This window comes from Anopheles arabiensis, chromosome 2, assembly GCF_016920715.1.
Source record: "Anopheles arabiensis isolate DONGOLA chromosome 2, AaraD3, whole genome shotgun sequence".
NCBI lineage: Eukaryota > Metazoa > Arthropoda > Insecta > Diptera > Culicidae > Anopheles > Anopheles arabiensis.
In genome coordinates, this window is record NC_053517.1 from 4507047 (window position 1) to 4520000 (window position 12954).

General features: G+C 45.0%; 1 protein-coding gene across 17 annotated transcripts in view; it reads right to left on the bottom strand.

The window, feature by feature from the left end:
- Positions 1-390: 390 nt before the first annotated feature.
- Positions 391-12954, bottom strand: part of LOC120896737 (cubilin) — an 89625-nt gene continuing 77061 nt past the window's right edge. For 8 of the 17 annotated variants that reach the window (XM_040301121.1, XM_040301123.1, XM_040301120.1 and 5 more), the window contains exons 13-17: positions 12256-12954; positions 12002-12171; positions 11753-11936; positions 7889-8074; positions 7545-7768 (exon numbers count right to left, since the gene is read on the bottom strand). The exon at positions 12256-12954 is cut by the window's right edge and continues 134 nt beyond it. In XM_040301121.1, the coding sequence (XP_040157055.1) occupies positions 7545-7768; positions 7889-8074; positions 11753-11936; positions 12002-12171; positions 12256-12954 (1463 nt within the window). The other 9 variants (XM_040301128.1, XM_040301129.1, XM_040301126.1 and 6 more) reach the window with 7 other exon arrangements.

The following is a 12954-nucleotide window of genomic DNA, read 5'->3' on the forward strand; positions in this document are numbered from 1 at the left end:
CAACTCTCTGAGTGTACAGTTTAAACTATGATCACCATGGGATATAACAGTTATGGCCACAAGACAAATTTCAAAAATATAATTTAAAATCATTTATACATTTTTTTTCTTCAATTAAATGAAACAAATAACAATTATCACAGTTAAAATGTACTGTGTGCTTCGTTATGACACACGGACACCAACAAACCTCTTGATGAATGAGACTTCCATTGCATTTGGAGAAGGTGCGCTTTGACCGTTGAGTTTGAAAACACCGTTGGTAAACAGCATGCTGAACGTGGATGCATTTGACTCAACAGGATCGTCTCAACAATTAATGTTTTTCCTGCTTATTTTCGGATGTTTTTCAAAACTCCCGAGCAGCCCAGGAATAAAAAGAAACACTTGTTTGTCGAAAAAACACTATCTTCTTTAAATCATTATCTTATATTTTTCGTTAACTCACGTTATTGATTCTTAAAATTACAGCTTTCTTTTGCTTTCCTAGCACTGCTTGTTTGTTTGCTTCTCCTGTTACTCCTGTTTCCTTTGCATTTGTTGTGTCGCATCCTTTGTTTGTGTATGTGTGTATGTTTTTGTTTGAGTTTATTTCTGTTCTTTCTTTCTTTCGTTTTGATCGCTTGCCTTCGGTTTTGGATCTCTGCGTGTTTGTGTGTATGTGGATGTGTGTAGTTTTATCGCTTTGTGCGTGTTCTTTGCCTATGTCTGTGTGTGTGTGTGTGTGTGTCTATCGGTTTGTTGCTTTAATTGTTTATCTCCCGTTTTGTTAGTTTAATGTTTATTCCAGTTTTGGCTCTTTATCATATTTCACCGTCACTGTTTCTTAATACCCTTTTTTTTGCTACAACTATCGTGTTCTTCCGCTAGACAGTGGTTTTACCGCGTACATCCAAAATCGTAATCGCTCGCGACCTTGCCCTCCACACACACACACACACGCGCCAAGCACTACTTCACGTTAGGCGAGCTTCGTGCTATTGCTCACCCGCAGAGTGTGCGTGCGTATGTATTTTGTTTTTCTTCTTCTTCTTCTTCTTCTTCTTCTTCTTCTTCGTTTATTAATATCAAAATGAGTTCTATACTCTTAACATTTTCCTTTTTTGTCCAGATACGGTCTTACGTTTTTTGTTATTATTTTTTTTTATAATTTATGTAACAGTTTATTTTTTGATTATAACAAACAACATTAGGAATTACTTTTTTTTCTTAATTGTTTTCAATATTTCTTCATGCTTGCATTTCCTCGCTCGTACAACCACATCCACACACACGCATACATTCTCGCTCTTACTCTCTCTTTCGGTCGTCCTCTCTATCTGTCTCCCTTGCTCTCTTGCTCTCTTGATCAATCGATCACTTGCTCGCTCTCTTTTCCCGCGCAAACCGTACTTTGGATTGCTTGTTTGACACGTGTGCTCGTCGACACGTGGATTGTTTAAACTTTTCTTCGGATTTGATGCATGACCTTTCGCTGTTTTGCTTGTTTGTTTTTTACTTGCTTGCTTGCTTGCTCTGTGTTGTTCTGTTGTTATTAGTATGCTTTTATTATAGATAAGTGTAGCCTCCGTCTGCCGCGCGCTCTGCTTGCCTGTCTTCGAGGGAAATGTGGTCAGTAAGTTAGTGGCATTTATAAATGTGCACGAAGCTATTTTAGTGTCCTTTTTTGTTTGTGTTTTGCTGCTGCGCTCGTTAAATCCGTATGCTTAACACGCGGTGTGTACGTGTGATTTTTTAGGATGCGTTTGACTCTCTCTCTCCCTCACACACACACACCTTCTCTTTTTCGTTAGATGATTGACGCGATGCTTACGCAGTACCAGTTGATTATTGCAATAGATGGTGGCTAGAGAGTGCTTCAAATAAGATAAACATTTATATGACAACCTTTACCGTCTTGAGTTGCTCAGCTCATCTTGCGTCGTCTTGCAAGTTAGTTGGAGACATGCCGTGAAAGTTGAAACAACCGATTGTCATTGTTTTTAGTTTGCGCGTTTTGTTTTGCTGTAGCTGCTTTGCAGTTATCTATGAGTGAGTGTACGGTAGCATGGAGGACGAAATGAAAGGTTTCTAGCGGAAATGAAATCGCACCTGTCGCGTGTCTTTTTCGACGGGATAGAATAAGTAGCAACAAACGGGGAGTTGGGAGGACTAGGGGGAAGTACTTCAAGGCGACGTTTGCCTCAGTTCATGCATGATCACGCAACGCGACGTCCTAACGATGTACGGAGATGTCCACTGATGTTGCCGCTATTGCCGCTTGCTTCTCCCAAGCACCCAATGCTATGCTGCTCGCTCGATCTATATTGGCCCTATGGCGTGAATGGTATTTGTTGTATGTATATTTCATTTCCTTCGCTTAGTTTTGGGTTTCTTTTTCTTGGTTTGTTTTTTTTTGTTAGATAAAATTTTAAATATGTGTTTACTTGTTATAGGCAGTGATTTTCTTTTCCCCCTTTTTGTTCTCTGCTTCGTCCTAGCTTCCCGCGCGTATCATCACTTCACGCCCAAACGTCACCTTCAAAGAAAACCCGAGTCGATGAAGGGAATGTGTTTGTATGTGTGTGTGTGTTTGTAACTAAAATTCGATAGTTCAAACAATTTAATGTAGTTGTAAGACTGTTTTCTATATGATCAAATAGACAAACACTTTACAGTGGACAGTTAGTTGTACTGAAAAAAGGGATTTAGTCGATACAAGATTCAACACTTAATCACGGACTTACACATGCTACGGCTAGCTGTGTAGCTCCACTTTCACCGTCAGTATGTGTAAGTACGTATAATTATGCTTATCTGTGTCTCTGTGTATGTGTATTTGTGAATGTTCGGGAGGCAAAAGGCTACTACATTCGCGGTTTTACTACCCACGCTATTACACCACGGTGATCGCGCATGTTTCCATTAATCATACTTGGTTGATATTGGCATATTGCAGAGCACACATTGCTAGTAACATGAAACCAATTTTCCATCGCCCTTTTCAAACTCACACAGCACATTCAGCTGATTTTTCCTTCCTCCGTTTGAGCTGTTTTCCCGCTTTCGCACACTCCATTGCTTTGCTGGGCCCCAATTGCGGGCAGTCCAACAAACAGTCTGTAGACAAACGAATCGAATGTACAATCAAACTGAGACGGTATGGCTTTTGTTTGTTCCTATAATGAGTAGTGAGTGAGTGATGTTTGTCTGTCCTATCTGGCCGGGGGAGTCACGTATCCCTTTTTCTTCCTTTTCTTCTGAGGAAATGAAGAAATGAGAGAAAATCGTTTATTAATTGAACTAAATATTAGGAGATATTAGCGACCTGCAACTTGCTGGGCTTCCTTTGTATACATTTGCCTCTGTATCTCCTTCCTCCTTTCTCCGTATCACCTGTATAGTGTGCTTCCATCCTCCTGCAATAGATGCTTTGAGCGCCTGTTCTATTTCACTTTTTCAACACCCCCGTCCCGCTTATGCTCGTTCGTTTGACCTTTGACCTTCTAGCTTTCCTTGCTGTATTTTATATGCTTCGCAACTGTGTTTTGTGTTATTTTAGACGGTTTTCCACTTATTTTAGCGAGTTTGTCCCTCTCTCTGTCTCTCTCTCTCTCTCTCTCTCTCTCTTGCTTATCCAGTTTGGTTTTGTTTTGTGTGTCGATTTGTTGGCCTTGTTCTTTTTTTTTCTTCTTTTGTTTTCCTTCCCCGGTTAATTCGTTTAATAAGTGGACGCATACATTCTTGATTTACGATTAATTGTTTGCTTTTTTACGTTTGTGTGTGTGTGTGTGTGATTGTGTCAATTTCCGTTAATGTGTCTGTTTCGTGTAAGGAATGCTTGAGTTTATTTCTTGTGTGTGTGTGTGTCTGTGTTTGCTTTGCCTAATTTGTTTAATTATGTCGTTAACCATACTGTTGCTGGCATCGTTTCGCTTTGTTCTCCATTTTCTGCTACATTTTTGTTTTCTCTGCCTCTGCTACTGCTTCTTCTTCTGCAGTTCACGTTTTCTGTTAAAATGTTTTTGTTTTGTTTGTTTGTTTGTTTGTTTGTTTGCTTGCTTGCTTTGTTTCTTGTTTATTTTAACGTTACTTTACACACACATTGAATACATGGTTAATCGTTTATGATTACGGGTGTTTGCTGCTTGTTCACCTTTTTTTTGTTTCCTGTTTCCTCTCGTTTACACACATACTCGTGCTCTCCTCGCTTTCCCTCTCGCCTCCAAGTATGCACACAACGTTCATATTAACATTTCCGCTCTTCTTCGTTCTTCCTCTTGTAATTGTCAACAGGTTGTGTGATTGCATTAGAACGGGGGTAGGAGGTTTTTCTTTTTTGTTTTCTTTTGTTTAATAAAGTTTCTTTGCATTTTGGTATTTCGTGTGTACTGTTACTTTAATTTAGATTAATGTTAAAGTTTATTACCACCTTCACATCGTTACGCGTGCGCTTAATTCGTTTAATTTTGCCAACGGCTCTATCGAGATGGTAGATGTATGTGTGTCTGTGACCATACCACAGGAAAGCGTAAAATCAGAGTAAAGAGTTCCTACTACCCTCGGTTGTTCTCCACCGGGTACGATTGCTTTGTTTTGTTGGCGATTTTATTACCAGCCACAGTGACACAGTGCAGCGATGGCTGGCCAAACCGATAATAAACACATAGCCACCGTTACGGTAAGAGGTGTCACGAAACTGCATGCTGAAACTATACACACTTTCCAAAGAACACTCACCACTCAGAGCTCACCAGTTCGATTGCACGAAAATTTGGCGATTGGTGAGCCCCGGGGGCAAGTCGGGGACTATTTCGAAGAGGACTTCTAGCAAACAAACTTATACAAATAGGCAACAATGAACGATTCCTAACACATGGTGCAAACCTCTGATCTAGCGCAATGATCCATTCCAAACCTTTCCACCCTTTCCCAGCTCGAGCTCGATCGCAGCCAGTGGTTGACGTTCGGTTCGGAGTTACTTCAGAAACACATAAGACACACTCGCACACGCGCCACTCCATTAGGTGTGCATACTTTCCGCCATTTTCTTTTTTTTTTTTTTTTGGTTTCGTTTTTCTCACCCGCACCCGAGCCCCAGTTCCCGGGGGGGGGGGGGGGGAACCGAGCGGCGACAGCATTGGGGTTATTGTTGGTTGTTAAGTTTTTGCTAATATTATTTGCCTGTTCGATAGTTGTACGGAGTAAAATCTGTTCATTGTTAGTTAGTTATTTTACGTGTTGCCTCGCGTTTTGACTGGCCCTGTTCGCCTGTTCGGAGCCTGTTCGGAGCCCTTCCTATTTTCCCTGCCCCTGCCCGCTTACTCGCTTATCGCTCTATCATTCTCGCGCACGGCTGTCACGCGGCTGCAAAAACGAGCATCGTTTTAACTCGATAGTTCGCTCTCCTTCGCTACCTCCTATTTTCCTATTTTCTTTTTTCACCATATTCGCCTGCCTGTTCGGGTTTGTTTCATGTGTCATGTTTTTTGTTAAATTTTCGTACCTTTTCCATATTAATTTTTTTTTTATTTCCTTTAATTGCTAATAACTATTTCGTACAAATATATAAAAACAACATTTTCCTCATTTTTTTGGATTTTAGTCATTATTTTATGTTACAAATTGTTTACTTGTTACGTTCCATTGTATTTTTTTTTTGTGTTCTTTTTCGCTTTGCTCGCGCACTCCCCCCCGGTTTTCCTACTATGCTGGGATATCGTGTGTGCTGGTGTGTGTGTGTTTTTTGGGGCGTTAATTTATTCTTGTCTAGCATGCTTTCAGTATGTACTTTGTTAATAATGGTATGCCTTTGTTTATACGCTTCATGTTCATGTTGCAGTTGTTTTGAGCGTTAGCTTTTGTGGTTGGGAAGGTGTGTTGTTGTGCGGTGTCTGTGTAACGTGTGGCTGAAGCGTTCTGAGCGTCATTTCGAAGGTTCGAGTACGAAATAGTAGTGGATACATAGTGGTGAGCGCCCGCGGGGTACCGGTATGAGTTTGGATCGTATTTTAAGGTATGAATTGCCATGAATAGATGATTGATTTTCTTTGCATTTAGTTAGCTTATATTGCATGTATGTGTTTGTGTGTATGTGTGTGTGTCTGTTTGTGTGTGTGTATCATGTTTCTACATGTATGTGTGGGTTTGTTCTACTATGACCTGCACTTTCCTCCCCCGTCCATCGCGGAGCCCGGCGCCCCGGCTTTCCTCGGTAAATTGTATTAGATATTTCCTATTTGTTTGTCTTTTACTCTTTATTCTCCTCGTTTCATTACCCGAGGTGCAGTTTATTAGTACGTTTATTAGTTTATCTTCACATACACATACTGTTATACTGTTGCTTATGTCTTGACTCGGCCCTCCCCTCTGGTTTGGGAGCCTTGCTTCGCCTTCATTTCTTTAGCTGTTTTTTTTTTCACTTTTCTTTGTGTGTGTCTGTCTCTCTTGGTTTGGCTTTGCTAGATTGAAATATTGTTAAAAAGGTTTGTTTTCTTCTTCTTCCTCTTCTTGTTTGTTTGCTTTACTGTGATTATTATTTACCTCTCGTCTCGTTAGTTACCGGTATTTGCTTTCGTATAAAATGAACCTACAAATAAAACTCCCCTTGCCATGGCAGCTTGTGCGCGCACTGCACCTCTCACTGCAAAACCCCCGCGTGTGCGCGTGTGGCTCCTGTGGTGTGGGGGTGTGTGTGTGAGGGGAGTGAGGGACCCACAACGTTTGAGGCCACAATACCGGCACACCTTACACGTCTGTCCGTCCAGCCGGGTCTGTCCAAGGTGCTGGCTAGTGTATTGCGTCTAGTTTCCTTTTTCTTCAATTTTATTACATTATATACTCGTTCTCCGTCTCCCTCTCTCTCTCTCTGTGTCACATCGTCTGTGTGCCTTCGTCCTAGTATTGCAGTGGCTATGAAAAACCTAGCTCCCAGCCCAGCCCATCGAAAAATCAACCTGTATTGGGGTGCGGCTGCCTGCGGGGTTCGATCCTTGTCCGTCTTTGCTTGCCTGCTTGCTAGCGTTCTCGATTGCATCGTACACGGCTGCTGTTGCTTAATTTAAGTGTTATGAAATCTTCCTTTGTTTTTACGATCCCCTACGCATGGGGGGCTGTAGCGGGTGGAGTTGGGACCGAATGTAGGGGAGAAAAACTAGGGGGAAGGGGTGTAGAGAAAGAGACCTGCCCGTCCGTTCGCAATTTAAAATATTTTATTTATCTACTGTTACTGCATGCCCCCGTCGCCTCTCCGTCGTCGTCGTTGTTGTTGTTGTTGTTGTCGCCTACGCCCCAGAGCTCTACCGGCCACCGACGGCGGGCCCGTACACCGGGCTGTGCTGCATCTCGACCCGGCCCGGCACGCACAGCAGCGTCAGCAGCAGATAGCAGGAGTCGCACGGGTAGTGGTAGTAGAGCGAGCAGCAGTTTTGCGCCTCCAGAAAGTGCTGGCAGAAGCTGCACGCGCACCGGCAGTGGCGCGGTACGGGCTTGCGGGCGGTGTCGCCCGCCGCCAGCATCATTGCCCGCGAGCCCGGCCGCACCGGGCCCGTTGATGGCACTCATTGCTATACGCTGTCGCCGCTCGAGAAGCGCTCGCAGTTGCTCATGAACAGGTCGTCGTTCAGGTCGTCCGTGTCGATCAGCGTGTCGTTGATGCAGACGTGCGGCGGCACGCTGACGGGCGGCAGGGGTGCCGGCGGTATGTGCATCGGCTCCCCGTTGTTGATGCCGTGCAGGCTGCCGGACAGGCTGCCACCGCCCTGCAGATGGCGACGGCTCGATCCAAGGCCTGTGCGAGAATGGCAGCAGAGGAAAAAGACAGCGTTAGACGTCACGCACGGCATTTCAGGGAGTTTTGGGAGTGTGTGTTTGTGTGTGTATGTGGAGGAGCAATTGGAAAACTATTTACTTATACCGGTTGCACTGGTCGTCGAGTCGTAGTGGGCGGCGTTCCTATGCAGCCCCAGCTGTCTGTGATGTCTGCGTTTTCTTTTTCGATGACAGAGAGTGCAGAGGAGACAGGTTAGGAACGAGGCGGCGGCTATGCAGGATATTATTAAGGCGCCGTGATCCTCCTCGGGCACTATGATGATGCCTGTGGCGCGTGCCCAACGCCAGGATGGTGACACGGGTGACCGGCAAAAGGCAAAAGCAAAGATCGATACATACACACGAACGGGCGCCAAGGTGGACGCACGGTAGATTCGTTAATGAAAGAGAGAAAGAGAGAGAGAGATAGAGAGAGAGAGAGAGAGAGAAAGGGGTGGCGTGGAAGGAAGTGGATTGAGAGTGGGTATTGTGGAAGAGAGTGAAAAAGGGAATGGAAAAGATTCAAAACATTCGATTAGTGATGAATGGCCAAGACGCGGGAACATTATCAGAGGTGAGAAGGTGAGGAGTGTTGATGGTCGCTTTAGTGAGTATTAGTGGTGAGAGTAATTGTGTCTGTATGCGTTACACTAGCGAGTGACGTGTTATGTAGCAGTGTGCACTAACGCTTGAGAGAGAGATAGTAAGTAAGTGTGTGTTGTGTGTTGAAAAGCGTGTTCGATGGTTGATATGATTAGTTAGTGTATGATGTGAATGATGTATTTTTTATTTATTTATTTTTTCTTCGATAGTGTTACTGTTGTTGAATCGAGATTATGTGTAAGCTTTGTTTGAAGTAAGTAACCAATTGAAACAACAAGGAACAATTATATCTGTGTATGCATTTTGAGATGAGTCAAACCTCAGTTCATTATGTAGAATAAATACTGCCGATACTAAAACAATAATGGACAAACAAACGAACACATGAGCTGGGGTTAGACAAATGACCACAAACTAAAATGGAAATGAAAAAGAAGGAAAGTTAAACAGTTAGCACATAAACGAGACACAACTGAGCGTACATCGGGATAGAATTGTAATAACGGAAAAACCATACTATTGTACCGCTCCTATTGCTTCTTCTTTCCAGTACACAGCATTACAGACCGTGGAGCTATCTGCTAGGTAGCCGAGGAGCATTTACGAGGATTCAACTCAATGTGTCAGCGAAACGGAACGAAACCACTATAACGAATGGGCATATGAGCGTATGGAGAGATGATCGCATGATGAGCATGAAAGCACTTAAACACACACACACAGAGGAAAGCGATTTGCCGGTCCGTCCCTTTGGCCGCTGTTTTGGTAAACATCAAGAGGATCTTGAGGTTCACACCAGATGCGGAAGTTGTTGAAAAATGGATGAAACAAACAAACAACGCAACAAGAACATCACTCTACTCTACGCGTGCACCTGCAAAGGTGGGAGTCAGTTCATGCGATCTGAAGTACAAACTACGGGCGTACAATAACAAACCAAAAAAGATGTTGTGCATGTGAAATGTACGTGTGCGCGTGTTGGTGCTAGTGGTGGTGGTGGTGGATGGAGAAAAGTTTGCAATCGGAACGCAAATGTAAAGATATTCATATTTATATGTACAAATATAGAGTAAGTAGACATTAGAGTAAGAGGTAATATAAAATAGACAGATGCCTAGGGTTAAAAGGTAAAACGGGACTCACTTGGATCAGATTAGAGTTTAGTCGGCTAGATCGTAGATTTTAGCGTGTAAGCGTTACGATCGTTTTCGTTATTAAGAATTCGGTGTATGTTTTGTCGGGCGTCCGTCATTGGGTAGGAGGAATTTGGATGTCTGTTTTGCAAACACGTACACGATCTCTGTACCAAAAACACTCAGTCGCGGTTTGGCTTTGCCGTGCGTTGTTGATCTTTTGTTTTTCTTCTAGAAACCATGCTCGGTAGGGAATTATTTTAACCGTCCTGCTCAGACGACGTAATTTTAAATGCAATTATTCGAACACTTATGCGTATCACACACACACACACACGGACACAAATACACACAGCTACAGCATCTTCAACTAATGTCGCGCAATTGTGTTCCAAATGCATCTAGATGCAGAGTGCTCTGCATTTCAATTTGCTCGAAACACAGATCACGGTTACTTGCTTTGCACTAAAGTCCACTTGGACTTTCTTCACACTCCAACGTCGAACAACGCTCTACTCAACCAAACCACGACTAACAGTAAGGCGTGGCCCGTTAGCGATCGCGTTGACGCATCACCTTCAGGTCAAATCATGCACGGTATATGTCGGTATGTGGCAAAATGTCGGTAAACGTTTGTCAATGTAGTAAAAGTCGTACATCATTTAATGTGACAGTTATAGTAGTGGTAGAAATATTAGAAAAAGTAGTAGTGGTAGTAGTAGTGGTAGTAGTAGTAGGAAGAAAGTTTTGAGCAAAGTGGAGAGATTATTTGGAAAAGAAAGAAAAAACAAGAAAAGATAGAGATGAGAATTGGCCACTTACAAGAGGATGCATAATTTTTTTGGGTGTTGTGACAGGATGAAGAGAAACATATCGAGTGCCAAACCCTTGTTCGTGATGAAATGAAGATATTTTCTATACAATTTTAGTTTTGCCACCAATTCCAGCGCACAACATTTCATCACGATCGGGTTTGGTGAGATTTTTGGTGAGCGAAATCTAAATCAGTGATACACTTAGGACATTCAAAACCGATTGGTCGTTCGCGTATGAGGTAACTGTGCCAATGGATTGGATGTGTGCTGGAACCGATCCCCTTTTTGACCCGGCTAGGATCGGTATGTCACCGGTATGCACACACACATTCACACACACATGGACACAAAATGAGGAACGTAAAGTGTTTGCTCCAAACATGAAACTAACAGTGGTTAATGCCCCAAAACGAAAACTAAAACAGTGCAAACTGATCGAGATCAATGTACAAACGGGAAAAACCAATAACCTTTCGATACAAACCAAAAACAAATACAATCTTCAAACCAAGATTAAGAGTTAGAGAGAGAGAGAAAGAGAGTAAAAGAGAGAGAGATAGATTCGTGCAGACTCGAGCATAGAAGAAGACACTAATGAAACATTTCAAAAGGACGTGACGTGAACATACAATATCGACAGTATCGGCTTCCAAATTGTTGGAAGAGCAGCTCTCGCTTCATTGTTTTTTTTGTCTTCTGTGTTTCCAATTTTCATATCCAATACGAATTAAGTTCCAATTAAAAGTGAGCTCTCAGTTTCGGTGCCAATTGGAAAATCGGGAGTGGGGAAATGCATAACTAAAACGTTCAGATTGTAAGCGACTTCCAACAGATAGGGAAACATGATCACAAGACATACAGAATCACACACTGACATACAGACATCACACGACAAGGTGGTATACAGAGGGTCCCTTTGGAGAGTGCCAGCCAATGGGGTTAGGGTACATGAGATGCTGATGGAAGTATGCACAATGTGTCAATAATGATGCGCCACTGATATGGCGTACTCCCTGCTCCGGGGGCAGTCGAGTTAGCAGCACATGCTCGAACTCTGGCTTGCAGCAAACATGCAAACGGCGCTTCCTCTGTGGACAACAAGCACGAGACATCACACACGCGCGGGGCATGCCGTCCGTCTGTGCACAAAGGGAAAATGGTGGCAAGACATTGCGAAATGCTCCTTGGTTGCGCGGGTTGCCAATTCAACAGTGTTCGGTGGCGCACACGATCGCTTCGATCGGGCAGGGAACTGAGAGAAAGAACCGGTATGGATCACGGAGAACCGTACCGGACGCAATTTGCAAACGGGAAAGAAAAACAGGGGAGAACGGAAAACGGAAAACGGAACGAAACCGAGCAGAAAAATAAAATAAAATGAACTGAAATCCGTTCGACTCACTCACGACTCACAGTGCATTTCATCGCTATTGTCCAGCGGGCCGCAGTTCTTGACGCCGTCGCAGCGCAACCGCTCCGAGATGCAGTACCCGGACGTGAGACACTGGAAGTGGTAGGTGGACTCGCACAGCAGCGAGATCGTGGACGACGGTCCGACCGGTGTGTCCTGTACCTCGGTCCAGATGATACGGAAACCCTGCGGAATCCGAAGCGGAATGAGCTGACTGTCTTCGAGCACTGGACTGGACCATCTGGACTTACCTGGGCACCGATTGCTTTGTCGGCACTGGTAAAGCTGATCCGGGCAGTCTGGCCCTGGGTTACGTATTGCCAATGCTCCATCGCGGGCTTCTCGCCACACATCTCGATGGGCGGCATGTCCGAGTCGGGTGACAGCCACAGCCTCATGACGGCCGCCGCACATCCACGAGCTAAAATTGTACGCGAAAACAGTAAGTTATTGGTCACCGCACTGCTCCAACAACTCCCCGCAGCAACTCGCTGATGCTACTCACTGGCCGGCTCGCCCTCGATCGCGAAGTAGTCAAAGTTGAGCAGTATCTTGTAGCCGATGCGGGCAGTGATGTACCAGTTGCAGGCACGCGAGGCCAGCCCCTTGCCCGGGCCGTCGTAGTTGGCCGGAAAGTTGGGCGACGTCACGATGCCCGAGTCCTCGCCGGAGAAGTTCCCACCACAGTCGCCGAACACCGATTTGGCCGTCTCGAAGATGTACCGCGCCTTGAACCCGCTCGCCACGTTCTCCAGGTCGGTGTGGAGCACTACCCGTATGCCGACGGCGCCGCGCGGACTCTCGACCGGCCCGGGCGCCGTCAGGCTGCAGTACCGCCCGAGGAACCGATCCGTCCCGTCCCGATACAGCACGTACATCTCAAGCCAGTCCTCGAAGCAGACGGACGCACCGTACGCGCCGCCGGTCGTGTTCGCCCCGTCCGCCTTCACCTTGAAGTGGTCGAACACGATCGTGACCTGCTCGTTCGGCGTGGCCAGGAAGACGTAGGAGCAGTTCGTCTCCGACGGATAGTTCGACGGGTAGCGCGGGCTGTTGAACTCGCCCTTCTTCCGCGAGGTGCTGCGGTACGTGAAGCTGCACGTGCCGTCCGGTGCGGCCGTCCCCGGTATCTTGTACTCCGTCTCGAACGTGTACTTCGCCTTGAAGCCGCGGCCCTGCAGCTCGCCCGAGCTGAACACCATCA